Below are 18085 nucleotides of genomic sequence, written 5' to 3'. Positions count from 1 at the left end.
GTCACATGTCTGCAAGTTCACCGTGTTGCTCTAAGCACTGACACTGACAGCCGCAGTAAATGTCACACCATAAAGAGAGGGAGAGAAAGAGGGGGCTGGATGACCACCTGCACTTGTGCAGGCGATAATGCATACGTAAGTAACCACCTGCACACTGCGACGACCAACAACAACTCACCCGAACTGGACTCGATAACGGCGCTTACTCATTTGCCGTTAATGGAAAGAACTCGACCGTGGAGTCGCTGCATCAGTGTGCTTCAGCGAGAAAGAAGAGTGGCCTAAATGCTCACATTCACTGGAGACGCACTGATGCTGGACTCCTACCAGACCAACACCAGCCCGAAACACAGGTGCTACCCGGCGCTGAAACCCCACACCGTGTCCTGAATACATGCAGAGCAGCTTGATTCACTGCATTTATTTAATGGGGGGGGGGGGGGGGGAGACCAACTTGTTCTATTATTTTGCCCATTGTACCCAAGTGAATGCCCCTCTTCCACTGCACGGTACTGGCTCAACTCGACTCGACTCGCTTTACTTTTTGGGATGTGGTTTTCCACTGCAGGTTGTATCCCCTCACAGCGAAGCCCCACTGGTCATTTGTGGGCATGTTGACTAGTTTTTATGTATAGTGGTATTTTCATGTCACCTTTTAGTGTCAGCTCAGCTCACTTGGAACCCCGACGGAGGTGGTACCAAAAAAAGTGAGTTGAGTCGAGCCGGTACCATGCAGTGGAAAGGGGGCATAATGGTCTAAATCTGTACTGTTTAGTAAAAGTAATGGATCGCAGCAGTACTTGGTATCGGTGGATAATTGAAAGATTTGTACTTGGATTTAGTATTGGCAGTGCATTCAGTCTTAGGTTGTCAAAAAAAATCTCAGATCGTATTTGTTGCATTTTGGGAGGTGTTGGTCAAACCGGGGATCCAGCCAGCCAGTCTCTGAAGGGTTGGGGAACCCTAATCAACAGCCATGTGTCATGTCTTGAAGCATACATAAGTGTCACTCTAGACCAATGTCTCTCACTCATTCTCTCTCTCTTCTGTCTCTTCCAAGTTCCCTTTATACCTCACTCATTTGACCTTCCCACACACACCTTTTGTGTCCACTTATTTTTCACTCTCTTGTCTCTCACCTATGTCACAGTTTTCCCCGGTGTATCCTTGATCACAGGCGCAGCGTGGCCCCTCCTCAGTCTGCTGGCATTGGCCATGCTGACACTGCAGCCCCCGGCACGTGCCCTTGGGCCCCTCTGGCTCCCCCTGCAGGTTGCAAAGAGTGCCGTGGTATCCCTTCTCACAGTCGCAACGGTAAGACTGTGCTTCTAATGGCACACACACTCCCTTCAAACACCTGAAGGCAAAAGGGATGAAGGAGTGAATAGGGTGGGGAATGATGAAAGACAGACCAAGAGGAGATAGGGCATTAGGGGAGGGGACTCAACATGTGTGTGTTGGTTTTCTTTATAGTTTGGGGTACTGCACATAGTAAATCTCATTGATGAAAATGGCTTAATATGGTTTAACTGTTAGTGGAAAGAATCAGGAGTGGTTCTGATGTTAACTGGCCATGACTCAGTATTTCATCTTCCCACATAAATGTTGGGTTTGCACTGTTCATTGTTAACTCTTGTGTTTTGTTCAGATCAAAATGACTCATTTTGAATAACAACTATTAGCTACATGTATTGCTGATAGTGTTAGACGAAGATAAAATATATTTTCAATGAATTCTACAGTTGTACTGCTTTAAAATCCACAGGTGGCCTGAGTCAATATGACCGGCCCACAATACATCCATTATTAGTGAACAGGAGGGTAAATGGACTGCATTTATTTATATAGCACTTTTCTACTCTACCAACCGCTCAAAGCCCTTTACAGTATATGCCACATGCACCCATTCACACACTGATAACAGAGGTTTCCATGCAAGCCGCCAACCAGTTCATCAGGAGCAGTTAGGGGTTCAGTGTCTTGGTCAAGGACTCAGTACTATGGGACCTGCCTTTCATCTTTGTATATCTAGATGACATCCTCATTGCCCACAATCAGCTCCTTTGTCTTCTGCACATTGAGGACAAGATTGTTGGTAGTACACCATGATGTGAGGTGCTCAATCTCGTCTCTGTAGGCCATCTCGTCATTGTTGGTGATACGGCCAATGACTGTGGTGTCATCGGCAAACTTAACTATAACATTTGAGGGGTGAGTTGGCAGGCAGTCGTGGGTGAAGAGGGAGAAAAGGAGGGGGCTCAGAACACAGCCTTGAGGGGCACCTGTGCTGAGGGTCAGGGTGGAGGAGGTGTGGTCACCTAACCTAACAGACTGAGGTCTGTTGGTCAGGAAGTCAAGGGTCCAGTTACAGAGGGAGGGGTTGAGGCCAAGGGAGAGGAGTTTGGCGGGGATGATAGTGTTGAAGGCAGAGCTGTAATCTCTAAACAGCATCCGGATGTATGTGTTGTTAAGTTCAAGGTGGGTCAGAGCAATGTGTAGGGCAATGGCATCCTCAGTAGACCTTTTGGGGTTGTGGGTCGAATGTGGGGGGATAATGTTTTTGATGTGAGCCAGAACCAGTCTTTCAAAGCACTTCATGGCAATGGGGGTGAGTGCTATGGGTCGGTAGTCATTCAGACATGTGGATGTTGGTTTCTTGGAGACAGGAATGATAGAGGTGGTCTTAAAGCATGCCGGGACTTCAGATTGGGACAGTGAGAGGTTAAATACAGGTGTGAAGACCTCAGCCAGCTGGTCAGCACATTCCCGGTAGACTCTGGTCCGGCAGCCTTCCGTGTGTTCACTCTGCACAGTGATTCTCTGACCTCTGCGACTGATAGAGTGAGCACCTGGTTTTCTGGGGATTTTTGTGGCTGGGTCAGTATTGTCCTTGTTGAAGCGGGCATAGAAATGATTTAGCTTGTCTGGCAGGGAGGCATCATGGACAGTGGGACGGTGATTAGAGCTTTTGTAGTCTGTGATAGACTGAATGCCTTGCCACATTCGCCGAGGATCAGAGTTATTGTGAAAGTGGTCCTCTATTCGTAGGGAATATTTATGTTTGGCTGTGCTGTAGGCCTCACAGTTACCTGACTTGAATGCTGCATCCCGGACTTTCAGCAGCTGCCGGACCTCACTGGTCATCCAGGGTTTCTGGTTTGGAAAGGTGCGGACTGATTTTTTTGTTGTGACACTCTCAGTGCAAAAGTTAACGTAGGCTAGTATGGCAGATGTCTGTTCATTAATGTCTATAGGGGAGCCATGGGTAGCTGAATGTGCAAAAATACTCCAGTCTGCGTTTTCAAAACAGTTCAGAGACTGCTCCTTCTGGCCGGACAGTGATTGTCTTTACTGGTGGCTTGATCTGTTTTATTAGGGGTTTGTAGGCTGGGACCAGGAACAGGCAGAGGTGGTCAGAATGCCCCAGATGAGGGCAGGAAGTAGCTTTGTATGAGTCCTTGATGTTTGTATAGAGATGGTCCAGGGTGTTTTGTCCCCTAGTGGGGCAGGAGACATGCTGATGGAATTTGGGCAATACAGCCCTGAGGTTAGCCTGATTAAAGTCACCACCTATGATAAAGGCATTGTCCGGGTGTTTGGTCTGTTGTCTGGTAATGGCCGTTAGCGCCCTGGGCGCAGTACCTCTCCCATCAAAGGTGGACGCCGTTGTGAACTTCCCGCGACCGCTCACAGTCAAGTCCCTGCAGGAGTTCCTCGGCATGGTGAACTTTTACCACCGCTTTATCTCCGAGCTGCCCAACTCATGCGACCCCTGTATGACGCCTTGAAAGGCAAGGCTACCAAACACAATGTGGACTGGTCCGCAGAGAGGGACAAGGCATTTGTGGATACTAAGACTGCTCTGGCTCTATTTTAAAAAATAGAAAAACTGAATTTGGAGGGTGTGCTCCAATTATCAGGGCATCACACTGCTCAGCCTCCCTGGGAAAGTCTACTCTAAGGGGCTGGAAAGGAGGCTCCAACCGAAACAATGGACCAACTCTTTACCTTTGCGGCAGTGCTGAGGGGGGCATGGGAGTTTGGCCAGTCTACATATATTTTGTGGACTTGGAGAAGGCTTACGACCGTGTGCTCCGGGGCACTCTGTGGGGGATACTGTGGGAGTATGGGGTACTGGGGCAGTTACTGCAAGCCATTCGGTTCTTAGTGAGAGCTGTGTCCGTATTCTCGGCACAAAGTCAAACACGTTTTTGGTGGGTATCGGACTCCGCCAAGGTGAGGAGTGTGTCCGTTTTGGGAACCTCAGAATTGCATCTCTGCTATTCGCAGATGATGTGGTTTTGTTGGCTTCATCAGAACGTGACCTCCAACACGCACTGGGGTGGTTTGCAGCTGAGTGTGAAGTGGCCGGGATGAGAGTCAGCACCTCCAAGTCTGAGGCCATGGTTCTCTACCGGAAAATGGTGGATTGCTCCCTTCAGGTTGGGGATGAGTTGTTGCCTCAAGTGAAGAAGTTCAAGTCACTTGGGGTCTTGTTCACGAGTCAGGGTAGGATGGAGCGGGAGATTGACGATTAGTACAGCATCAGCAGTAATGTGGACATTGTACTGGACCGTTGTGGTGAAGAGGGAGCTGAGCCGGAAGGCAAAGCTCTCAATTTACCAGTCAGTTGTCGTTCCAACCCTCACCTATGGTCATGAGCTTTGGGTAGTGACTGACAGGGTGAGATCGCGGGTACAAGCGGCTGAAATGAGTTTCCTCTATAGGGTGAGGAGCTCGGACATCCAGAGGGAGCTTGGAGTAGAGCCGCTGCTCCTTCGCATCGAAAGGAGCCAATTGAGGTGGTTCAGGCATCTAATTAGGATGCCTCCTGGGCACCTTCCTTTGAAGGTTTTCCAGGCACGTCCAACTGGGAGGAGACCCCGGGGTAGATCCAGGAGGAGCTGGAGGGCGTTGCTGGGGAGAGAGACGTCTGGAATGCCCTACTTTACTTGCTGCCACCACGACCCGACCACGGAGAAGTGGCTGATGATGAGACTTTCCCAGTCAGGTGGGTGGAAAAGGACTGGCTAGCGGTCTGGTGTCGTTGCATCATTGAGTTCGTGGTAATGCCCACTACTGAGCACCGGCCCCGGCGTTTCCTGCCATGCTGAAAACTGCATGGAGATTGGCACTGCTTGGCCTTGTGTCCAAACTTCACTTGGTAAAAACAGACATTATTCTGATATAAATGAACAAGGCTTTAAAATGTTTTCCCCATAGATGTCTGGTGAGGTCAAATGCCCAGGTAAGCTGGGGCAAATAGAAAAACGTCTGTCTCTGCATTTGTGAATCCAACACACCAAGATAAATAAACTTCAATCACAGCAGCTGTGGCCTGAAATAGACAAAGAGCCTCACAGAGAGAAAAAGCTGACCTGGAATATTTCTGAGATTGCCAGTGCAAAGGACCGTGCAGAACTAGTTTGCACCATTAATGCAGAAGGCTATGGAAGAAATCTCAGTCTTCATTCAAGTTCTATTTGTGGTTAATTGAGTTGTATTTTGTTCATAAACAATTGTATGGAGAGAGAACAGATACACACAGCAAGTCACATCAAATTCTCCCTCCAACAGAGTATTTTTATACAGCTCCACAGTCTTGTCTTTGAGGACAAGCATCTCTAGCATGGGCATATGCTGCCAGTCTAGCTCAAACCCGACCATGTCGACTACAGTAAACATGGCCTCTATGGTCACATTTTAGCAGAGAGCCTAACTTAACTTGGTGTTGAGGAGAACTTGAACACATATCAATCTCCCAGTTCAACATAACTGATCTGATTCCATGCACGCTAATACAATTCCTGGTGTTAAGTTTAATTGACCAGAATGATTATGGATGATAATGTCAGCAATGCACACAGTGATCAATGTTTAAACTAACCAATTAAAAAATACATTTGTCTGTGCCATTTTAGGCACAGACAAAGATGGTGGAGGAAAGAGGACAGCAAACATAAAAAGTGATGACTTACCCTCCGCTATTTACTTACTGCAGTATACTGTGTGTTATTTACTACAGAGCAATAAATCACATGTCCCCAACCCACTGGAACAACACTCACTTGTTGCCTTGACATGGGTTGGCCTCTGTTGCCACGGTGACAACATCCACTATCGTCCCTCCAGAAAGACCTCCTGTTATTGGCTGATCGCAGTGTTGTCCCTTCCAACCTGGGTGGCAGCGGCATTGAGGACCCTGTTCCAGGGGGCAGAGTTCGGGGAGTTACATAAAAATTGTAATATACGTACATATTACTCATTACTGCTTTAAGAAAGTAATCCATTATATTATTATAATACTTTATATGCCTTATACTACTTGTATATTACTTTGAGTTATTCTGACACAAGGCTGTCCTAAACGGGAACACATCAGATCAGAGCTAATTATTCATTTTTGAGAATTATGATTATTAAACTCATTTCATCTTATAAATTAGAATTACGTTTAGATATGCTATAGACCTTTCCCCATCGCAGTTTAGAAACTGAACAAAAGTAATGGATCGGCTCGGCCGATACCTAAAGATTTGTTCTTGGAATCGGTAGTGAAAACGAGATATCGGTGCATTTCTTCAGCAGAAGGCGAAGAGGTCTCATGTCCAGCAGTCTTACCCACCTCGACAGCGTTGAGCTGGCACAGGCCGTGCAGGCAGAAGAGCTTACGGCAGGCCTGGCATCCTGGCACCACCCCCGGCTTCATGTGGCTCCTGGTGAAGTCCTGGAGCTCATGGTTGATGTAGAGGTTCCTGATGCAGCCATGGAAACTGGAGATGTTGAGAGGCTGGGAGGAGAGACCCAGAGAGACAGGCAGCACCTCCTCTGGCAAGCCTGTATGGAGGATGTAGTAGTGGTGGTGGTGTTTGTGGGGGGGTGCAATAAAGAAAAAGCAAATTGAGTGGCGGGAGATATAATCGAAAGCAACAGCCAAAGAACTGATTTTAAAACTCTGCTCTTGGTTTACAAAGCACTGAACAGTTTAGGGCCAAAACACATTTCTGACCTACTGCTACACTAGGAACCATCCAGACTGCTCAGATGGTCTGGGACAGGTCTACTTTCTGTCCCCAGAGTCAAAACTAAACATGGAGAGGGGGTGTCCGGGTGGTGTGGCGGTCTATTGCATTGCCTACTAACACAGGGATTGGCCGTGTCTGCTGGTGGGAAGCCAGATGTGGGTATGTGTCCTGGTCGCTGCACTAGCACCTCCTCTGACTGGTCGGGGGGCCTGTTGGGGGGGGGATAGTGTGATCCTCACTGTCAGGTGAAAAGGAGCATCTGGAGACTCCATGTATACCGGAGGAGACATGTGGTAGTCTGCAGCCCTCTATAGGCTACATTGTCCTTCTTAATAACTCCGTGACTGTGTGGACTGTCAGGTGTGCTGCGCCAAGGTACATTGCGCACCCCCAAAATAATTTTTAGCACCAGGCACCACTGGTCCCGACCATCACAGCAATTTGTTCAGCTTTGTAATGGCTTAAGAAATTAACAAGCTTTTACTGCTTCTTTGTTTAAATCCCAACACATCTGAGCCCCATAGTCAGGATTTATTGACTATTACAGACCTAAGAGGTGTGTACGTGTGTGTCTGTTTAAGTCATAGACCACATATGGGGACAAATTTTGAAAAATTGGTGTCCTCAATTTGGTTTCTTTGCATTACATTCACCATGATGTAAAATGGTTTCGGTCTTCATTGCATGTGTTGATTATGGTAAAGTCCATGCAACTGCTGCTGCTGCTACTACTACTACTTTTGGCTGCTCCCGTTAGGGGGCGCCACAGCGGATCATCCATTTCCATCTCTTCTTGTCCTCTGCATCTTCCTCGGTCACACCAGCCAACGGCATGTCCTCCCTCACTACATCCATAAACCTCCTCTTTGGCCTTCCCTGGCAGCTCGCGATATTCAGCATCTTTCTCCCAATATACCCAGACTCCTCTTGCTTTGTCTCCAAACTGTCCAACCTGAGCTGTCCCTCTAATATACTCGTTCCTAATCCTGTCCTTCTTCATCACTCCCAGTGAAAATCTCAGCATCTTCATCTCTGCCACCTCCAGCTCCACCTCCTGTCTTTTCATCAGTGCCACTGTCTCCAAACCATACAACATAGCTGGTCTCACAACCATCTTGTAAACCTTCCCTTTAACTCTTGCTGGTACCCTTCTGTCACAAATCACTCCTGACACTCTTCTCCACCCACTCCACCCTGCCTGCACTCTCTTCTTCACCTCTCTACTGCACTCCCCGTTACTTTGGACAGTTGACCCCAAGTGTTTTAAACTCATAATGTTAAGTCCATGCAAAAGTGACCTAAAAATGTGCGCGTGTGTTGGCATGCATAGGCGCATGTCTTACCTCCCACATACAGGGGCGCCTCTCCAGTAAGCGGTGAGCCTCGGTCCAGGCTGTCCAGGGTGGTGGGCTGTCCTCCGTCAACAGACAGGTTCACCATCCGGTCAAAGGTCACCAGCTCCACTGTGTGGAACTGTCCATCATTCACCGTCTCGGTGCTGTTTGAAGGGGGTACAGTGTGTGTTTTTACGCTTATTTTTTTACATTTTAGGAATTGAACTGAAATTCTTATCAAGTGCAACCACAATTACAAAATCAGGAACACTTTTATCATTTCACTTCATGCACTTGCGTATATGAAACGAAATTAAATGCCGTTTCCCCTAACCCACAGCAGTACAACACAAAGATAAAAACACATCCAAAAACTACAAGAACACACATATCCAAATTAAACAAACAAACAAATCACTGTCCAAGGGAACGAACGCCAGCCAGGATGACTGTCAGAACCACCAGTCTGCATGGGCTAGCAGTTAGCTTAGCCCGCCCCGCTTCCAGGGATAGGGTGGTGTGCAGTACATGGGGGATGGCATCCTCAGTGGATTGGTTGGGGCAGTAAGCAAACTGTAGGGGGGTCCAACATGCTTGGAAGAAAGGAGCAGATGCAGTCTTTAATAATCCTCTCAAAGCACTACACGACCACAGAAGTGAGAGATAAAGGACGGTAGTCATTGAGGTCGACTGGATTAGTTGTCTTTGGTCTGGAACAATATTGGACCTCTTGAAATAGGTGGGTCCTACAGACTGGGCCAGGGTAAGATTGAAAACTGATGAATACCAGGGCTAGCAGATCAGCACAGGACTTAAGTGCTTGTACGGGGATGCTTTCTGACGTTCGCCCTCCTCAGAGCCTGCCTTGGATCCCCATCATCCCAATACTGACTGGACTGTTCCAGCCACTGCGGCCAGGCAGACGCCTCTGCAGCCACAAGGCCAGCACAGAGAGACTCAGAAGGCGTTTCTTTCCTCAGGCCACGTGGGTACTTAACACCAAATAACAACAATAACACTGTGTGTTAAGAACTGTAAGCACTGACAGTTTGCCACTGTCTCTCTTTTCTCAGATTTTGCATATCATTTTTTTATTTGCACACTTTTATATTTGTACATGTATTTTACCAGTGTTGTTTTTCCTTTGAAAGTGAGCCGAGTGTGTGTGGGTGTTCATGCATGTAAACATGTACGCATGTGTGTGTATGTGGGCACATACTGCAGGTATATGTGTGTGTGTGTACCTGTAGATGGTAGTAGCAGGCTGGTTACCAGGATCATATGTGACCCTAACGTGACCCTGATGGAGCGCCACAGCAATCGGTTCATTGTCACCGTTGTAAAGCAAGATGCCATTGTCCTCTGCTGTTGATACCTGAGACACACCCAAAAAGGAAAAACAAAACACACACATACACTCACTGGCCACTTTATTAGGTACACCTTGCTAGTGCCAGGTTGGACCCCCTTTTGCCTTCAGAACTGCCTTAATCCTTCGTGGCATAGATTCAACAAGGTACTGGAAACATTCCTCAGAGAGTTTGGTCCATATTGACATGATAGCATCACGCAGTTGCTGCAGATTTGTCGGCTGCACATCCATGATGCGAATCTCCCGGTCCACCACATCCCAAAGGTGCTCTATTGGATTGAGATCTGGTGACTGTGGAGGCCATGTGAGTACAGTGAACTCATTGTCATGTTCAAGAAACCAGTCTGAGATGATTCGAGCTTTATGACATGGCGCGTTATCCTGCTGGAAGTAGCCATCAGAAGATGGGAACACTGTGGTCATAAAGGGATGGACATGGTCAGCAACAATACTCAGGTAGGCTGTGGCGTTGACACGATGCTCAATTGGTACTAAGGGGCCCAAAGTGTGCCAAGAAAATATCCCCCACACCATTACACCACCACCACCAGCCTGAACCATTGATACAAGGCAGGATGGATCCATGCTTTCATGTTGTTGACGCCAAATTCTGACCCTACCATCCGAATGTCGCAGCAGAAATCGAGACTCATCAGACCAGGCAACATTTTTCCAATCTTCTATTGTCCAATTTTGGTGAGCCTGTGCGAATTGTAGCCTCAGTTTCCTGTTCTTAGCTGACAGGAGTGGCACCCGGTGTGGTCTTCTGCTGCTGTAGCCCATCTGGCTCAAGGTTCGATGTGTTGTGCGTTCAGAAATGCTCTTCTGCATACCTCAGTTGTAATGAGTGGTTATTTGAGTTACTGTTGCCCTTCTTTCAGCTCGAACCAGTCTGGCCATTCTCCTCTGACCTCTGGCATCAACAAGGCATTTTCACCCACAGAACTGCTGCTCACTGGATATTTTCTCTTTTTCGGACCATTCTCTGTAAACCCTAGAGATGGTTGTGGTGAAAATCCCAGTAGATCAGCAGTTTCTGAAATACTCAGACCAGCCCGTCTGGCACCAACAACCATGCCATGTTCAAAGTCACTTAAATCACCTTTCTTCCCCATTCTGATGCTCGGTTTGAACTGCAGCAGATCGTCTTGACCATGTCTACATGCCTAAATGCATTGAGTTGCTGCCATGTGATTGACTGATTAGAAATTTGCGTTAACGAGCAGTTGGACAGGTGTGCCTAATAAAGTGGCCGGTGAGTGTATATATATATATATATACTATATACACACACACACATTTTACAGAGTCTTTGAGATAGTTGTATATTTCTATCAGTTGGTTTGTTGTTGTTCTGAAACAGGAAGAGGTGTGGGGGTTTCAGCTGGTCACAGAGGAACACCACAGCTTGCTAGACAGATAGCAGAGATGGTAGTGAAACTGTCCACTAGTGGTAAAACACACCACATATTTCATATTTATTGAATAGATGCATTATTTAATAGAAGCTGCAAACAGGAATTATAAAATGGCATTCTCTGGTCATAAACTATTCAGTTTGAAGGTCTGAACCAGTCAATTCAAACCTTACTGGTTTATATTCCCATCGAGTCTGCACTAAATCAAACCGCATCAGCCTGGTCTTTAAAGACCGTTTGAATTTGCTGCTTTAATTATATACTAGAACTTCTACCTATGTCCATGTTCTTTATTTATCTGAAACTTCCACACATCATCTTTTTTGAAGGAATAGTTTTAACATGACTGGCTCTGAACCATCACCTCACATTAATGTTCATCACCTCTGATAAAAAGACTGTCAGATTAATGCCAGAAATATAGCAGCAAAATCTAGGGGAAGTGTGTGCTTACATCTGTGTGTGTTCATGTCCTCACCTGCAGTGTGATGTTCGCTTCAGGCCAGTTCTTGACGTCCTTGAGCTGGACGTACGAGTCTCTGTTGACAAAGTTGACACCGACCAGCTTCTCACAGCGCTGGCCCTCAAAACCCGGCAGACACTGGCAAACCGCACCGGCCGTCTTTTCCACACAGGGGGCGCCGTTCTGGCACTGGGCCAGCTGGCATGGTGACACAGGGGCATCTTCACAAAACTCACCGCTGGAGACGAGAGAGAGAGAGACTCCATTTACAGCCGGCATCACAGTGTAGTGCAGTGTGTGGACATCTTACGTAGCTATGGAAACATGCACGCTGATGTACATGAGATGCAAAACAGCAAACACAAGTCAAGGAAACAAATAATAAAAAAACAGAACCTTGTTTTTTGAGGTATTTTTTAGCCGACAACAGAAAGACTTTTCACTGGTCGTTCACTTTGCAGAGTGCATAAAAAAGAAGAAACATCTTTGAGACAACCGTTTCCGGACTCCCCAAGTGTGTTTGTGTTTGTCTGTAAAGAACAGAGAGCATGGGCGTCCGGGTAGCGTGGCGGTCTATTCCGTTGCCTACCAACACAGGGCTCTCCAGTTCGAATCCCCGTGTTACATCCAGCCTGGTCGGGCGTCCCTACAGACACAGTTGGCCATGTCTGTGGGTATGTGTCCTGGTCGCTGCACTAGCGCCTCCTCTGGTCGGTCGGGGTGCCTGTTCAGGGGGGGAGGGAGAACTGGGGGGAATAGCGTGATCCTCCCACGTGCTACGTCCCCCCTGGTGAAACTCCTCACTGTCAGGTGAAAAGAAGCAGCTGGTGACTCCACATGTATGGGAGGAGACATGTGGTAGTCTGCAGCCCTCCCTGGATCAGCAGAGGGGGGGGCAGAGACCGGGACGGCTCGGAAGAGTGGGGTAATTGGACGGGTACAACTGGGGAGAAAAATCTCATAAAAAAAAAAGAACAAAAAACAGAGTGCACTGTGTGTGTGTGTGTGTGTTGTGATAAAACTTGAAAAACTTTGTTTATGCCCATTAAGGAATTGTAGTTGCAGCAGCAGACTCAAGAAGTGCAACCACACACAGAATGTCCTACCTAATAGAAACGAACAGTCATCAAAACAAACAAGAGCAAGAACAAATAGATACCATAGATAATAGATTATGAATAGATAATATGTAGATGATAAATAGATAATAAAGAGATAACAATCAAGACTAAAATCTAGATGATCACGTGAGCATTGACATAACGGTATTTAAAAAATGGTGAAAAACAGGAACAGAATTCAACCAGCAGGAAGTGGATCAAATGATGCTGTTTGTGTAGGCATATTAATAACTTTGTCTGAACGTTTGATGAAAATTTGAAGTTATTTATGTCGTTTTAAGATGTTTATTACCTCATATTATGCAAATGAAGTCAACAGTCCAGCTAATGGAACATGAATTCAATAAAGCCACACTGAAGCTAAACTAAACTAAAACTACATCAAACTGAAGTAAAGTGAAGTAGTTGTGGTGTGGTGTGTGGTGTATTCACACTCTTACCTGTAGCCTGGTGGACACACACAGCTGTAGCCATCCAGATGGTCGACACACTGCGCTCTGTTCTGACAGCGACTGTCCACACACTCATTATAATCTATACCACAGTCAGCTCCCACCCAGCCGGGGAGACACACACACCTGGAACACACACGAACACACGTAACATATGACCACAATATGCATGAACAAGCATATATATATATATACACATACATACACACACACACACATATATATATACACACACACATGGCCTTAACTGACATCAGCAAAACTCAGCTCAGTTTTACACACGTATCTGGCACATATACATGTGTTTCTGTTATTTTTATTTATTTATTGTACCCCCCCCCTTTTCTCCCCGATTGTACTTAGCCAATTACCCCACTCTACCCCACTCTTCCCAGTCTCTGCTCCACTCCCTCTGCCGATCCGGGGAGGGCTGCAGACTACCACATGCCTCCTCCCATACATGTGGAGTCGCCAGCTGCTTCTTTTCACCTGAGAGTGAGGAGTTTCACCAGGGGGACGTAGCACGTGGGGGGATCACGCTATTCCCCCCAGTTCCCCCTCCCCCCAGAACAGGCGCCCGATCGATCAGAGGAGGCGCTAGTGCAGCGACCAGGACACATACCCACATCTGGCTTCCCACCCACAGACACGGCCAATTGTGCCTGTATAGGGACACTTGACCAAGCCGGAGGTAACACGGGGATTCAAACTGGTGATCCCCGTGTTGGTAGGCAACAGAATAGACCGCCACGCCACCGCGGCGCCCATATAGTGTTTCTGTTATTTTACTGTCAGCTGGGACTTCAGTACTACCAGGCCTGGCAGTGACCTAGAGTAAGTGTGTCCAGTGTGTGAGTGTTTCGTGCTTGTCTTACATGTGTGTGTATGGTAAGTTTATCATGTGTAAGTACATGTATGCATATTCACTATATGGATAAAAGTATTGGCACACCTGGCCGGGGCACAGTCATGCTGGAACAGAAAAGGGCCCTCCCCAAACTGTTCTCACAAAGTTGGAAGCATAGACTTGTCCAAAATGTCTTGGTATGCTGAAGCATTAAGATTTCCCTTCACTGGAACTAAGGGGCCTAGCCCAACCCCTGAAAAACAACCCCATACCATTATCCCTCCTCCACCAAACTGTACAGCTGGCACAATGCAGTCAGGCAGGTAACGTTCTCCTGGCATCCACCAAACCCAGACTCGTCCATCAGACTGCCAGACAGAGAAGTGTGATTCGTCACTCAACAGGACACATTTCCACTGCTCCAGAGTCCAGTGGCAGCGTGCTTTACACCACTCCATCCCATGCTTGGCATTGTGCTTGGGGATGTAAGGCTACCATGAAGCTCCCGGTGCACAATTTTTGTGCTGATGTTGATGCCAGAGGAAGTTCGGAACTCTGCAGTTATTGAGTCAACAGAGCGTTGGCGACTTTTACACACCATGTACCTCGACACTCGTTGACCCCGCTGTGTGACTTTACTTGGTCAGCCAATTCGTGACTGAGTTGCTTTTGTTCCTAAACGCTTCCACTTTTCAATAATACTACTTACAGTTGACCGTGGAATATCTAGCAGGGAAGAGATTTCATGAACTGAATTATTGCAAAGGCGGCATCCTGTGACAGTACCACGCTTGAATTCACTGAGCTCTTTAAAACGACCCATTCTTCCACAAATTTTTGTAAAGGCAGCCTGCATGGCTAGCTGTTGGATTTTATACACCTGTGGCAATGGGTCTGAATGAAACACCTGAATTCAATGATTAAGAGATGTGTCCCAATACTTTTGTACATACAGTGTAGGTGTGTGTATTACTGTGTATGGGTGTGCATATAGACAGACATGCATGTGTGAATGAGTGTGTTAGGAGCGTGTGAGTCTGATGAGTGTTTGTGAACTTCAGTGCGCCCGCGCATGTACGATTGTGTGTTTGTCTCTAAATGTGCCTGTGTGAATCAGTCAGCATCACTTTTATGTAGTGTGTTTTAATGTTTGTAAGTTAGTCTGCAAGCGTTTGTGTGTGTGTGTGTGATCACCTGGGACCAGTGGTCGTGCTGAGGCAGGTAGACTGGTGCTTACACGGGTTTCTTCCTGGAGAGCAGACATCCTCCTCTTCCTCACACAATAAACCTGATGGGAAGAGAGACAGTCAGAGAGAGCAGAGAGGTAGGCAGATAGTGGTGAGGTAGAGAGAAAGAGAGACAGTCAGAGAGAGGGAGACAGATAGTGGTGAGGTAGAGAGAAAGAGACAGTCAGAGAGAGCAGAGAGGTAGGCAGATAGTGGTGAGGTAGAGAGAAAGAGAGACAGTCAGAGAGAGCAGAGAGGGAGACAGATAGTGGTGAGGTAGAGAGAAAGAGAGACAGTCAGAGAGAGGGAGACATGGTGGTGAGGTAGAGAGAGAGAGACAGTCAGAGAGAGGGAGACAGATAGTGGTGAGGTAGAGAGAAAGAGAGACAGTCAGAGAGAGGGAGACAGATAGTGGTGATGTAGAGAGAAAGAGAGACAGTCAGAGAGAGGGAGACAGATAGTGGTGAGGTAGAGAGAAAGAGACAGTCAGAGAGAGGGAGACAGATAGTGATGAGGTAGAGAGAAAGAGACAGTTAGAGAGAGAGTTAGGCAGATAGTGGTGAGGTAGAGAGAAAGAGTTAGAGAGAGAGGGAGACAGATGGTGGTGAGGTAGAGAGAAAGAGACAGTCAGAGAGAGGGAGACAGATAGTGATGAGGTAGAGAGAAAGAGACAGTTAGAGAGAGAGTTAGGCAGATAGTGGTGAGGTAGAGAGAAAGAGTTAGAGAGAGAGGGAGACAGATAGTGGTGAGGTAGAGAGAAAGAGAGACAGTCAGAGAGAGGGAGACAGATGGTGGTGAGGTAGAGAGAAAGAGACAGTCAGAGAGAGGGAGACAGATAGTGATGAGGTAGAGAGAAAGAGACAGTTAGAGAGAGAGTTAGGCAGATAGTGGTGAGGTAGAGAGAAAGAGAGTTAGAGAGAGAGGGAGACAGATAGTGGTGAGGTAGAGAGAAAGAGAGACAGTCAGAGAGAGGGAGACAGATAGTGGTGAGGTAGAGAGAAAGAGACAGTCAGAGAGAGGGAGACAGATAGTGGTGAGGTAGAGAGAAAGAGAGACAGTCAGAGAGAGGGAGACAGATAGTGGTGAGGTAGAGAGAAAGAGACAGTCAGAGAGAGGGAGACAGATAGTGATGAGGTAGAGAGAAAAAGAGACAGTCAGAGAGAGGGAGACAGATAGTGGTGAGGTAGAGAGAAAGACAGTCAGAGAGAGGGAGACAGATAGTGGTGAGGCAGAGAGAAAGAGAGACAGTCAGAGAGAGGGAGACAGATAGTGGTGAGGCAGAGAGAAAGAGAGACAGTCAGAGAGAGGGAGACAGATAGTGGTGAGGCAGAGAAAAAGAGAGAGTCAGAGAGAGGGAGACAGATAGTGGTGAGGTAGAGAGAAAGAGACAGAGAGAGCAGAGAGTTAGGCAGATAGTGGTGAGGTAGAGAGAAAGAGAGACAGTCAGAGAGAGGGAGACAGATAGTGGTGAGAGAGAGAAAGAGGAGAGAGGGAGACAGATATGGTGAGGTACAGAGAAAGAGAGACAGTCAGAGAGAGGGAGACAGATAGTGGTGAGAGAGAGAAAGAGGAGAGAGGGAGACAGATATGGTGAGGTACAGAGAAAGAGAGATAGAGAGAGAGGGAGACAGATAGTGGTGAGGTAGAAAGACAGAAAGAGGAGAGAGGGAGACATAGTGTTGAGGTAGAGAGAAAGACAGGTGGGCAGACAGGATTAAAGAGAGAAAAGTGAGAGACAGGTCATCAGACCAGGCGAGACAGAAAGAGAGTAAAACAAAAGTGGAGGAACAGGTAAAAAGGAAAAACGAGCGAGAGAGAAGAAGAATGTTAGATAAACAGAAAGATGACGAGGGAGAAAAGAAAGATATTAAACTGCTATCAGCTGACTGTTGTTCTTTTACATGACATGACATGACATTACAGTCATTTAGCCGACGCTTTTATCTAAAGCGACTTACAATAAGTGCATCATTTAATGTAGGAGATCAGGAGAACTACTAGTCATCAGAGGTCATAAGTGCATCTAAACAAGCATCTAAGAGCAAAACAAGTGCTCAAGTAAAAGCGCAAGAAAGAGATTTTTTCACTAAATGAGTGAATACAATAAGTTGTTCTTCACTTTAAACCCAAGCCATGCCTGTGTGTGTGTGTGTGTGTGTGTGTATAAGAGCAAAAGAGTTACACTGTTGCCGAGTGTTTCACACTAGAACGACCAAGACGGTCATATGACCGATTTGGAGTTTCAGGGTTTAATAACTTTGTGGGGAAAAATAAAGATACAGACCTGCTGCCTGAATGCTCCTAAAACTGCACGTATTTGTCTTAACATGACTTTTAGATCAATCACACAGAAAACGTTAAGATAACATCTACCTAAAACCACCATGACCGCTCGTAACTTGTGCGTCATGTCAGTATTTATGACGTGTGTTGGTCGCATCATTTCCTTGGTGAAGTTCGTTGCTCTGTCCTAGAAACACACTAGTGTCCTCCAGTGCAGAGAAATAGTCTAAACTTGTTTTTGATGATGTCCAACATGTCTGGTTACAGACGCACCATGACTACCGCCGAGGCCTTGCAGTATTTACAGGTGTTGGACAGCCGCCATTTTAAATTGTTTAAAAATATTACTAAAGTTGTTAAAATGTTGATATTGGTGTCAGTTGGTTTCATAACAGACATACTAACATATGTAATGCATTAATATCTCAACTGGGTATTTATCTTGACAGAATATAGAGTTTAAAAACATGGTCGTTTTAGGTAGGAGTGAAGTCCTGGTCATTCTAGTGGTAATGTTCTAGTGGCAATGTTCTAGTGGTAATGT

General features: G+C 46.7%; 1 protein-coding gene across 1 annotated transcript in view; it reads right to left on the bottom strand.

Annotated features, from left to right (window-relative positions):
* The window catches only part of LOC130112356 (slit homolog 1 protein-like), a 218539-nt gene that overhangs the window by 303 nt on the left and 200151 nt on the right, over positions 1-18085 (bottom strand). Inside the window, 8 exon segments of the mRNA XM_056279686.1 lie at positions 1140-1357; positions 6069-6202; positions 6626-6837; positions 8369-8523; positions 9604-9734; positions 11628-11850; positions 13174-13311; positions 15227-15320. Coding sequence (XP_056135661.1) covers positions 1140-1357; positions 6069-6202; positions 6626-6837; positions 8369-8523; positions 9604-9734; positions 11628-11850; positions 13174-13311; positions 15227-15320 — 1305 coding nt within the window.

This window comes from Lampris incognitus, chromosome 5, assembly GCF_029633865.1.
Source record: "Lampris incognitus isolate fLamInc1 chromosome 5, fLamInc1.hap2, whole genome shotgun sequence".
Taxonomy (NCBI): domain Eukaryota; kingdom Metazoa; phylum Chordata; class Actinopteri; order Lampriformes; family Lampridae; genus Lampris; species Lampris incognitus.
This window is presented reverse-complemented; position numbering and strand designations above follow the sequence as displayed.